This window comes from Salmo salar, chromosome ssa15 (genome assembly GCF_905237065.1).
Source record: "Salmo salar chromosome ssa15, Ssal_v3.1, whole genome shotgun sequence".
Lineage (NCBI taxonomy): Eukaryota > Metazoa > Chordata > Actinopteri > Salmoniformes > Salmonidae > Salmo > Salmo salar.
In genome coordinates this window covers 45,101,745-45,114,962 of record NC_059456.1, presented here as the reverse complement: position 1 = coordinate 45,114,962, position 13,218 = coordinate 45,101,745, and the positions used below count along the sequence as shown (strand labels likewise).

General features: G+C 42.0%; 1 protein-coding gene across 2 annotated transcripts in view; it reads right to left on the bottom strand.

The window, feature by feature from the left end:
* The window catches only part of jag2b (jagged canonical Notch ligand 2b), a 105,800-nt gene extending 93,835 nt beyond the window's left edge, over nucleotides 1-11,965 (bottom strand). For both annotated transcript variants that reach the window (XM_014145100.2, XM_014145102.2), the window contains exons 1-2: nucleotides 11,648-11,965; nucleotides 10,550-10,870 (exon numbers count right to left, since the gene is read on the bottom strand). In XM_014145100.2, coding sequence (XP_014000575.1) covers nucleotides 10,550-10,870; nucleotides 11,648-11,716 — 390 coding nt within the window. In that variant the 5' untranslated portion in view covers nucleotides 11,717-11,965. The remainder of the gene's footprint in view (nucleotides 1-10,549; nucleotides 10,871-11,647) is intronic.
* Between the last annotated feature and the right edge of the window lie 1,253 nt (nucleotides 11,966-13,218).

The following is a 13,218-nucleotide window of genomic DNA, read 5'->3' as shown; positions in this document are numbered from 1 at the left end:
CTGACATTACATCTGGGGACTGGCATAACCATAGAGAAGAAAAACACAGTATACACTTCATATGGTTGAATTGGATTTGACCAAGTTGAGTCGTCACGTATTCTTGAAAATATAATTTATGGCACAATATGGCAAATGGATTGAGTCGCACTCCCCAATGCTTTTTAATTATAAAAAAATCGGTATGTTAGGCATATTGGTAAACAGACTATACAGCTACAAATGGACTATACTAAACAAGTTAAATGTCTTACCAGTGATGAAAGTTTTCCACACACACAGCTTTGTGTAGCCAACTTGGAAATGTGGGGATCTGGTGTCCCACACCGAATAGCCTGAAGCCACAGGGCTCTTCTCACAGGCTCCATTTCCCTAAATCGGGAGCATTGCAAACCGTAGGGTGGGATTTTTTACCTGGTTACATGTACATTGACCAACACTAGGGCTGTCCGCGACTATCAACAAAAATCTTGGTCGACCAAAAAGTCTTATTTTTAAAAACGTTTTTTCCATATGTAGACATACGCGTTTTAATTAAATATATGCACTAAGCTTGTCTGATGCTTTAAATGCACTGATTAAATAATTAAAAACACAAATTACTAGGAGTCCGACCGCAATCGATTTGATTGTGCCGGGCCAGGATCAGACTTGCTGGAAGCGAGTGACTAGCACCCATTGTCTCGCTCTCCTCCCTGCTGCAGAGACCACCACAGAACATCGGTGTTAATCGCACTGTCAGTGTTGCTGAAGCTGCAACGTAAATTACAGCCATTTGTCTGAAAAGTTCTGTTACCAAAATCACTAATTTGTTTAGGAAAACATTCCCTATTCTCTCAAACCTTGCCCTTTGTGTGACATATCACATGCATACGACCAGTAGGGCCTGACCTATATCATAATAACAAAAGTTTGTTAAACTCTGAACACCGTAACAGCAAAAATGGATGCAGAGGACGTGATACACGAAATGGGGAATGTCTACTGGTTGCTCAGGAGGTAAAGGGGAAGTCAGATGTGTGGAATAAATTGATCTGGTTGTGGAAAATACTGGAGATCAAGAAAAATAAAAGGCGAAAGGGCTGCATTCATATTATGTGTGCCAAACAAGTGCTGTTAGATTACAATATAATTCTAACCGTTTGGAACAATGTAAACACTAAATATGCGTACCAGAGAGTCTGTTCTAATGGGGTTTTTTTGTTAAGCAAAAGACTAAATTGCATTAAGTAGCATTCATTTGTGAACGCGTTTTCCGAAATGGAACGGTTCATTTATTATTTATGGTAATTATTCAAGGGTCGCTTTATTTTTTAAACTAAAACGATTGATTGCATTTCAAATAATGAATGATTCGTATGCTGTGTGAAGACAAATGAATGATTGATAGATACAGTAGCATATATAAAAGTCACGCAATATAGGCCTAAATAAGTTATGGTATTAAGACTAAACAGGATGAGCCCTTAGGCCTACAGCTTGACGGTGGTTATACAAGGCTGCTATACTAAGCCTACTAATGACATAACTTATAACAATGATGATCATAAGAATAACGAGATCAAGAAAAAGGAGGGTCATTATTACTGACAATTTGGAAGAGTGTAGATAAATAATTATAACAATACCAAAGGAAAAAAAAAAAAAGAATTTAATACAGCATAGAAAAGATTAAAAACAGCCAAATTTGTGAAATTGTTTATGCGACGTGTTTGCTTGAGGCTTGGTGGTCAGGGAATCAGTTTGCTATTAAACAAACATTCAACCCAGCAACAGAAGCAGGATCTGTAGATATACTGTATATGGATGATTTATGAAGCCAGGCACATTTAACAGTTCGGCTATTGATCATAGACCTAATTAAATTGGGGTTTCCTCTCGCCTCACTTTTTCTTAGACAATTAAGGCAAGGGCTCGTCTCCTCATTCTGTTGCTGCCTCTGCCGCATTGTTCTAGAACAATATGCTGGTTAACTTTGCTATTATTGGGTCTGAAACTTTAAACTGTATGAGCATATTATACTTTTGTTTTTTTAGATAATATATTAAAACTAGGGTTGCTAAGGGACGTAAACTTTACGGGAAATTTCCGGAAACTTTCCATGGGAAGTTAAACCCGGGAATTTGGGAAAGGTTAGCTTATTACAGTGAACCTTTTTTGTGGGATAGACAAAGCAACTAAAGGTCTTGCGGCATATTTTGGTTAAACTATCCCCAAATTTAATGGAATTGCAACCCTCTGCATGCACAGTGCATTCTTCAATCAGATGTACAGCTGATCATCAAGATCTTGCACACTAATGAGATGCTATTGAGCCCACACTACTACACTGTCTGAGCCAAGGACTACATGCTTTCTGCTAAGTTTTGATTACAATACTGGGTGGGGTGAATATTTTATATGACATACATGATTTTGTTAACTAGTAAATAGTAGCCTACAGCAAAGTGTGTTTAAATTCTAACAATCTCTGCTAGTTAGGAAAAACTAACATGTGGGTTTTAGCTTGCTTGAGCCTGCTGAGTGTTAATTCACCTGTTTCCATACATGTTTCATTTAAAATGTCAAAGGAGTTGTTTAATCTAACTGCTTAACTACTTATCTGTAATTGTATTATATATATATATATATATATATATATATATATATATATATATATACACACACACACACACTTTACTAATCATTACAGGAAAATGCCACGGACACTATCTAATGTGTGTAGATGTTTCCCTGCAGCGAATGTGGAAGGAAAAGCCGAGTACATTTGCAAATACTGTGCCAAATCATGTGTGAAGAATGCAACAAAGATGGAGTCACCTGGCCAACTGCATAAAGTTCCTTCAGCGCTACAGCAAGCGACCTCTGATAAAAGCCCCTCTACTTCTATTCGAGGTGAAAATTATGAATCAGACACCTTATCGATAGCAACAGCGCATGGTCCTCCTGGAATTAGATGTTTTTTTTACTCAGAGGAACGTAGTCAGAAATGCTGATGAATGTCTTGCTCGAGCTGTGTATGCAACTGGTTCACCTCTGATGCTCACAGGCAATGTGTATTGGAAGAGATTTCTGAATGTTCTTCGCCCAGCATACACCCCTCCAACCAGACATGCTTTATCAACTAATTTGCTGGATGTAGAGTTCAACAGAGTTCAAGTGAAGGTCAAGCAAATCATAGAGAAAGCAGACTGTATTGCAATCATCTCTGATGGGTGGTCGAATGTTCGTGGGCAAGGAATAATTAACTACATAATCTCCACCCCTCAACCAGTATTCTACAAGAGCACAGACACAAGGGACAACAGACACATCGGGCTCTACATTGCAGATGAGCTGAAGGCAGTCATCAATGACTTTGGACCACAGAAGGTATTTTGGATGTGCTGCTCATGCATTGAATCTGCTCCTCAAGGACATCATGGCCCTGAAAACAATGGATACATTCTACAAGAGAGCCAAGGAAATGGTTAGGTATGTGAAGGGTCATCAAGTTATATCAGCAATCTACCTCACCAATCAAAGGGAGAAGAATAAGAGCACCACATTGAAGCTGCCCAGCAAAACCCGTTGGGGTGGTGTTGTCATGAATGACAGTCTCCTGGGAGGGGAAGGAGTCTCTCCAAGAAATGTCCACATCACAGTCTGCCAATATGGACAGCCCCATCAAGAGGATCCTTCTGGATGATGTATTTTGGGAGAGTGGTAAGCAGCGGATTGAGGGAGACTGCTCACTTCACTGTTGCTCCAAGCAGAGGAAACTGCAGTTATGAAATACATCAAAAAGTGTAAAGACTTCTGCCTGAAGCCCATACACACCGCAGCATACATGTTGGACCCAAAGTATGCTGGCAGGAGCATCCTGGCTGGTGCAGAGATCAACAAGGCATAGGGCGTCATCACTACCGTGTCTCGCCACCTTGGCCTGGATGAGGGCAAGATTCTTGGCAGTCTGGCGAAGTACACTTCCAAGCAAGGGCTTTGGGATGGAGATGCAATATGGCAGTCGTGCCAACATATCTCAGCAGCCACCTGGTGGAAGGGACTTTGTGGATCTGAGGCTCTTTCCCCTGTTGCCTCAATCATCCTCCAAATCCCACTAACATCAGCCGCCTCAGAGCGCAACTGGTCCTTGTTTGGGAACACACACACGGGTTGAAAAACTGGTGGCCAGCCGGGCAAATTTGAGGCTTTTTGAGCCTGACAATGAGCAATCCGCAACAAGGTTGGAAAGTGACAGTGAAGATGAGGCCTCAGTCTGATGTTCAAGAGGTGGACATTGAGGAGGTCCAGGGAGAAGACATGGAAGCCTGAGAGGAAGACAACCAAAGCTTTAGTTTCTAGACTATCATTTTACAGATGTATGTTGAAAATGTTTTTGGGAGATGCGATGGATCATTCAATATTACCTTTCTTTTGTTGTTCAGTGAAATCATGTTTAGAGTAAACTCAATTAATTAAAGTTCAATTCATAACTAGGTTGTTTTTTTTCTATTGGAAGGATTATAATTTGGAATTATGTCTACTTATGACAAAGTAAAAGGTTTGTGTTTGTCTCCATATGACAAATATATCCAATGCAGAAACATCTACATCGAAATGGTATTAATACTAATTCCCATATATTCCCGTTAATTCCCACTAAATATTCCCCAAAACGTGCAACCCTAATTTAAAACAAATTAAAAACAAATTAAAAACAAATAAAAAACAAAGTAATTGCCGAGAGTATGTGGACACCTGCTCGTCGAACATTCATTCCAAAATCATGGGCATTAATATGGAGTTGATCCCCCTTTAACGCTAGAACAGCCTCCACTCCTCTGGGAAAGCTTTCCACTAGATATTGGAACATTGATTCCATTCAGCCTCAATAGCATTAGTAAGATCGGCACTGATGTTGGGTGATTAGGCCTGGCTCGCTGTCAGCGTTCCAATTCATTCCAAAGGTGTTTGATGGGCTCTGTGCAGGCCAGTCAAGTTCTTCCACACAGATCTAACAAATCATTTCTGTATTGACTTCGTTTTGTCCACGGGGTCATTGTCATCCTCAAACACGAAAAGGCATAGCCCAAACTGTTGTCAAAGTTGGAAGCACAGAATCATCTGCAATGGCATGCTGTAGCATTAATATTTCACTTTATTGGAAATAAGGGGCCTAGCCTGAACCATGAAAAACAGCCCCAGACCATTATTCCTCCATCAAACTTCAGTTGGCACTATGCATTGGGGCAGGTAGCATTCTCCTGGTATCCGCCAAATCCAGATTAACCTCTTGGCGTTCCCCTAGGATAGGGGGCGCTAAAGTGATTTTTGAAAAAAAATTGTGCCCATTTTAAATGGCCTCCTACTCAAACTCAGAAGCTAGGATATGCATATAATTAATACTTGTGGATAGAAAACACCCTAAAGTTTCTAAAACTGTTTGAATGGTGTCTGAGTATAACAGAACTCATATGGCAGTCAAAACCCCGAGACAGATGGAAACAGGAAGTGGAATTCTGAATTGCGAACTCAACTTCATCACGTTGCCTATTAATCACACCGGGAGCTATGGTTCATTGAGCACTTCCTATTGCTTCCACTAGATGTCCCCAGTCTTTACAAAGTGATTTGAGCCTTCTACTGTTAAAACTGAATGAATGAGACGCTGTGGAACGTGGTCACACGGAGAGGGCCATCACCATTATGACGACGGCGCCCCTGGTTACCCTCCACTTTCGAAACATTTTGAAACAATGCAATCGTCCCCCTCGAATCTTATTGGCTCTCTTGTTGAAAAACGCCCTGAAGATTTATGTTATACAACGTTTGACATGTTTGAACGAACCTAAATGGGAAAAAAATAACATTTCTCGAAATGGCTGTCCCGTGGCCAACGAAGCATTTGGATCAGCCTTCAGACGCGCTAACAAGAACAAGCTCTTGGAACATAAAGGAGTAATTTTTTCGAACGAAAATACATTTGTTGTGGACCTGGGATCCTGGAAGTGCTTTCTGATGAAGACAACCAAAGGTAAGGGATTATTGACAATAGTATACAAGACTAGATGTGATATGCAATTGTTCCAAGATGGCGCTGACCTGTAACGTTAGCCTATTTTTCAGAGTATCGCATCCCCTTTCATCGCAAAGTATGATTACCCAGTAAAGTTAATTTTAAATCTGGCATTACAGGTGCTTTCAAGAGATATTCATCTATAAATCTTAGAATGACAATATTACATTTTAAAAATGTTTTCGAATAGTAATTTAGTAAATTGTAGCTCTGTTTCATCGGATGCATTTGAGGGAAAATAGTCAACGTTACGCACCGATGTAAAATGCTGTTTTTATATGTAAATATGAACTTTATCGAACAAAAGAATGCATGTATTGTGTAACATGATGTCCTAGGTGTGTCATCTGATGAAGATTGTCAAAGGTTAGTGCTGCATTTAGCTGTTTTTTGGTTATTTGTGATGCATGTGGTTGGTCGGAAAATGGCTATGTGGCTACTTTTACGATATACTCCTCTAACATAATCTAATGTTTTGCTTTTGCTGTAAAGCCTTTTTGAAATCGGACAACGTGGTTCGATTCAGGAGAGGTGTATCTATAAAACGATATAATTTGAAAAAATAATTGAAAAAAATAATTACATTTTGTTATGCTAATGGCGATATGATTTTTCGCTGGATGCGGGACGGAGGCCGCACAGGGGTTAATCCGTCGGACTGAGATGGTGAAGTGTGACTCATCACTCCAGAGAACGCCTTTCCACTGCTCCGGAGTCCAATGGCGGCGAACTTTCCACCACTCCAGGGTGCTCAAAGGCTTGTGTGCGGCTGCTCAGACATGGAAAACCCATTTCGTGAAGATCCTGACGAACAGTTATTGTGCTGACGTTGCTTCCAGAGGCAGTTTGGAACTTGGTAGTGAGTGTTGCAACCGAGGACAGGCAATTTTTACACGCTTCAGCAGTCCCGTTCTGTGAGCTTGTGTGGCCTATCAGTTCTCGGCTGAGCCGTTGTTGCGCCTAGACTTATCCACTTCACAATAACAGCACTTACAGTTGACCGGGACAGCTCAAGCAGGGAAGACATTTGACGAACTGACTTGTTTAAAAGGTTGCAACCTATGTCGGTGCCACTTTGAAAGTCACTGAGCTCTTCAGTACAGGAAGTGTTTGTCTGTGGAGATTGCATGGCTGTGTGCTTGATTGTATACACCTGTCAGCAATGGATGTGGCTGAAATAGCCAAATCCATTAATTTGAAGGTGTGTCCACATACTTTTGGCCATGTAGTGTAGCACCATGGTCTGGGAAAAGTCATTTCAACAGCACACTGATGAGTTTCAGAACCGTGGACAGTGACCACTACCCAACGCAGGAGAAACTGCATAATATAATTTATTACTGTTGCACCATTGTTCTTATGTAATAACCATATACAATTCAGGAGCAGGTCTTAAGATTGACTGTCCCATCCCCACGGCCTCCACAATGGATTAATCCACTCAGACACGTGTCCTTTTTTTTGCTACTGCTCGTCTAAACAAATCTCGGTCGACCAACAGACTATCAGCCCTAAACACAGCAGCTTTTTTGGTATGTTTTGTCATTTCTGTGTAACTAAAAATGTACGACGAAGTTGGCTCTTTTACAATAGGGGTCAATGGGAAAGAATGTTTGTTTTCCCCCAATTTGTGGGTGTGGTCGAGGGGAATTCCTTATTATGTGAATATCGACTCGGTGTACAGCATGAGATACATCAGTTAATTAAAATGCCAACATTGTACATTACCGTGGAAATTATGGCATCACAATAGCAGGCAGCCCATGCCAGTGTACCCATGAGTTTTACCAGTCAAATTACCAGGGTTAGAGTTTCAAGTATTAATTATATTTCTGCTGCATTGTGGAAGACTGATTTGCTACAACACCTTCCTTGTTTCAACGTTTTATGTGGTGAAGTCCATGTTACGTCAGAAACGGACTCAACAACACAAACGCCGACTGTTGTCTTCAGCCAGCTATTCGTTCCACACAACAACAAAAAATTGTTATTTTATTTTCATGATTGTGCCAGCCCTATAAACCCCTGATCTTTTTCCTGGTTAAATAAGGCATTTTGGTTCAGGCGACTTGCACACATCCTAGAGGTAAATCAGATCTAGTAGTCACATTTTCCAACCCCTTCTGAAACTAACCATTATTACACACAATCTAATGTAAAATTATGATTTTAGCCCAATTGGACGAGCTAGACACTTCATCCTTACTGTAGTCCAATAGGTAGCCACCTGTTCTCTAAATTCGCTAAATGCACAATCAGTAGTGTAATCAACATGGTGGCTGGAACCCTAGCTTCCCAGGTGAGCCTCATACGAGTGTCTCTGGTCAAAGGTAGTGCACTATATAGGGAATAGGGTGCCATTTGGGATATACATGTCCCCTTCTCCACTGAAAGCACCATAGGGGGCAGGAGAGAGGGAGGGAGGGAGACGCATTATTGTTTACTAAAGGCCTATCTAACCGTTGCCTGGCGATGGCCCCGGCAAGCTCCCAATCAGGTGTGGCTGTGCTTGCTGGTTAGCCTTGGATCAACTGTTCCCCTGCCAGGCCCAGGGAAGTCTATCGACAAACGGAAGCCTTTCTCACAGTGCAGATCGAGGGAAAGATAATTCATTGAATAGGGGAATTGATAAAGTGATAAAGTAAAAAGGGAAGAGATTGAGAAGAAAAGATAAAGGGAGTGATAGAACATTTATCAATTGAGTAAGTGACAGAAGTTAGTTCTATTGTATCCCCATCTGATAGCTGATGCAGTGCATCACCCTAGAGTGAACCCCTCCCTCCAAGCTGACCTAAGATCTGTGAATAAGGGCAACTTCAACTACTGCTGGTAGGCTATATGGGCTACTAGAAGCCAGGCATAGATCATGGACCTTGTGTGCGTCAGCCCGCAACGAGGCTCCAACTGGACATCTGGCCACGGCTGACAGTCAATACTACACTATCTTTGTTGCTTCAGCGAACAACCTGTAACACACAGCAGTGAGAAGACCAGCTAGCTGTGACATCTGCCACTGGAGTAGTAGGGCACTAGGCCCATCTCAATAGTCTAATGTGGCTTACACACCACTGACAGTCCAAATCTATACGTGAGGGCAACTACCTAGGAGGCGTCCTCCGAGTGTTTCGTTGAACCTAGCTTGTGTTTTCAGGGGAGGGGAGGAGCAAGAGAGCTACTTGAGACGTGTCCGCGGAAGCAGCTGCTGGGCACTTAAGGTAATGACAGGGGAGCTGGACAAGAACAGGTCTCTTTGCCTGCGTTGTAAAGCATACATGTTCCATAGGGACTTGAGACGTATCCCTTTCATCTCCCTCAGGATGGTCAAGGGAACGAGGGAGTTAAGTTAGTGGATGAGAAAAAAAACATTTGAGATCTGCTTTTGGTGGTGAGGTTTGTAGGGGGGGGATAGGTAGCGTTAGCTAGCACTATTCGGTTGCATCTCTACCAAAACTCTAGTATTTTTCAACCTATAGCTTGTTCTCCGTCTTTTTAAATAGTGAACCAACATGTTCTCCGCCCTTTCATTTCCATGACTGATAAATATGGAAATAAGTAAATGGAACATGATTTTCTAATGGTAAGCAAGTGACGCGCCTTTTCTTGTGCTCGTCTGCAGCAGACAGTGAGCAATACATATCCTGATAGACCTGGGAATTGCCAGACAGTTAATTGCCCTTTTTTTAATAGATTAAGTTCTGTTTTGTAAGGGATGCGAATCTTAACCTAATTCTATAATTAATAAAATGTGCCTGGGGAGGGGGGTATTGGCCTACTGAAAACACAGACAAGCTCATTTGAGACTGCTATTCTCTATACACCTTTACATTACATATAAATGCAACTGTTTTCTTATCATAGTGGTGAAAATAGGTATGCACTTGCCTAATCCGTATGCACACACAGACGGACACACGGTGAGGCACACGCAATTGCGCCCAAGGTGCCACCTGCCACCCACTCAGACAGCAGGGGAAGCTGCGTGAGCTCTATGCAAAGAGAGCGGGATCAAGAACGTCACCTTATATGCACTGCCTCGCTTGCCTGTAGGCAGCTGTAATTTCGTTTTAATAAGAGCTCGTCACAAACTAGTGCAGTCGGACGCTCCGAATAACGAACCCACATAATAATCGAAGGGGACACTAGCCTTGTGTAGTGCCGTTGCAATTGAGGTTACTGCTGTGACATGGACCCAAGGGGATTCGTGTCTAGCAAAGCAACAGGGAGCTACAGCAGTCATCCCAAATCACACGAATGCATCATGACCCTTGTCTAGAATAACAATCGTATAAACTATGGTATTTCGGTGGCAAAGACTACCTTGGAAATTATGGAGCCCGTCGACAAGAACCCTATCCCGTGCCTGATAGTGACATATACTACTGTGTATGGCACTGATAAAGATCCAATAAAACATTGGATTATTCTAAAATACACTATGGTTTATTAAAACATTTAATGGTGGTGGATTGATTAGGAAAGATGTACACTTACCGGCCATGCGTACTGAAAAGAGATGAGAACCTTGCCAGCATCGTTGATTTTGTTTTGGTTATTCTTCCTATTCTTAAAAGAAAAAATATTTCCACCAAGAACGTCTGTAGACCCAACTCCGTAGGTGCAAGAGCCAGTGGTTGTGACCTCGGTTTGGTACTCCTTTAAGCAAATTTTTAAGTAAGTATCACACTCGTCCCGACTACAGCGCAGATCCTGTGAGTTCCTTGTGCCGTCGCAGCATTCCCCGTCCGACAACTCACCGTTCACATTCTGAACGGTAATCAGTTGCAGCTCAAAATAGCCAGAGCACTTGGACACCTAAAAATAACATTAAAATAGAAAATAATTACTGAAAATTCTTTGTTTGGTCGGGTTACTATATGCGTGCGTAACCCGATAGTGGTGCACGCGACCACCGGGTATTTGATGGAAAGGCTATAAGGACACGCCTGACGCCCAAACCGATATTTCATTTCAGAATATATTACAATTCGGTTAGAGTTAGGGCACAGGTAAAAGTAAAACTCCCGTTTTACATTTTGGCTAGTCGGTTTATGCGTCAGTTGTGTCCTTATAACGTTAGTATCCCCCGAGTTTGATAAGCATGTTTACCAAGTAAAGGTGGGGGGGAATAATTGGGTCAATAATATTACAATACGTTGTTTACTCATGTAGCCTACCTTTGGCACAACATGTTCTGTCATTAACCTACAAAAATAGGCCTTTCTTTCCAAGAAAATGCATTGGCTAGTAGTGCATCTGTGTAGTAGCCTATGCATGAGGATAATTTGCTAATATCGTTAGAAACAATTAACTGCAATGAAACTTAGAACATGTAACGTTAAGCTATTTAAAATATAGCCAAATGACAAGTGCATGACAGCAAAATGGAGAGTAACAATTCCTCACACTTCAACCTCGTCATGGTTACAATGCATGATCACATGATTCAATTGACGGCTGCGTAATTTAATTATCGATTAATATCTGAATACGGAATAGGCAAATAAATAGGCCCACGCCCACTAACTTTTGACAACGATTGTTTATAAATCAACATTTATTTGGCGTAATATTTGACAACAGCCCTCTTACCTCCGTCCATATCGTCAATAGGAGGCACAGTATTGAGAGGCAATTCGTAATCCTTGTACAATTCCACATGCCTGCGAATAATTAGTATGTCATAGGAAAAAAGCGATCCAAAACGGAAAAGAGCCGTTGACCGGCGACACCGTTCTCCGCTCCTGACATGCAAAATTCACAGCGTGCTTTTTTTCCTCCGTATATTTCCAAAATTCACCGAAATATTAGCCTACATGCGTGTGTAGCAGGCAGCCGACGCAGCGTTGTGATGGTCCAGCCACAAGAACCTCCGTCAAATCACTCCACAGCAACTGATATGTTTCCCAGCTACAGCACGCCTGAGGATGTCTTTTTGATTGGCAGTTCAACAAACCACTCACAAATCCGAATGCTTGCAATTGGCAGGAGCCGTCCCTGAGCCAACCAAAGGCACTGGGGGCGGAGTATTTCCAAAAACCTTGAATTACATAGCTTGGGTAAATGAGAACTGAGAAGCCGCATAGACAGACCGATTGGACATTGTGTGTGATAGGCTATGTCTATCAGGTTATTTAAATACAACATTTGAGAAATATATCCAAATACAGGATAATATGCCCACCGTGGTTTTGGCTGTAGGTTTGCAATTGTATTATCAGGGTAGGCCTACGTCTTAATTCCGCCGCTCACAGCCAATTTACAACGGGCAATATGCAATGTATTTGCACTAGACTAATTGTTGTGAATCTAAGTTCCCTTTTCAAATGTTGAATGAATGTCTTCTGTGTGAATTAACATGTTCGGCAAATAGCCCACAACATTGATTTAACTTTACTCTAAGCATGGGAATTACCTATTGTTTTTAAAATAGCCTAAAATAAAGAGTTTATTGATTTATCACAGCATAAGTTGACCCACACAGACGGTGGGCTTTGCTGAATTAATGTAGTTGAGAGCGCCCTCTTCCGTATATCGGCGCATTAGGCTACCAGTGTGGATAATGTGCTTCAATTTTTGCAATATACTGTGTGTTACTTGTGACTTCATGATATTGAGTTACTTACCGAAGGTCTCTAATTTTTTGTCTGACAGGAAATAAGCAATAAAGGCCCTCCTTCGGCAAACGTCGCTAACATCCATTGCTTGTTCTGGCACTTTGCCAAACAATCCACTCACAGCTTGAGAAATCCTGACTTTTTAGGTGACCACTTCCTACAGAGGAGTCATAGCACAAGTTTCTCAACACCCCACCGTCAGTCTGCATTCAGTCACACTAGCATCTTATCGAGCACCTCAAAGGGAGCCTGGAGTGTGTGTGTTTGCATGCACATGTGTGTATGAACATGAAGACGATTGACAAAGGCTGTGTGTGTGCCAAACAAGGCTTCCCCCAACCCGTCGGGCACGAGCGTCTCCTCTCACCAGTCCAGCGGCATCATGTCATCAGATAGGGATGCAAATAAGTGCCCAGATAGCCCCAGCAGCAGCATTGGCTCACTGGTGGAAGTGTGTGTAAATGAGGAGGTGGGTGGGGGGCAGTGGTGAAGAAGAGGATTATGCGGTTGGGGTGGGGGCTGGAGGAGGGGTGTTGGGCACTGTGG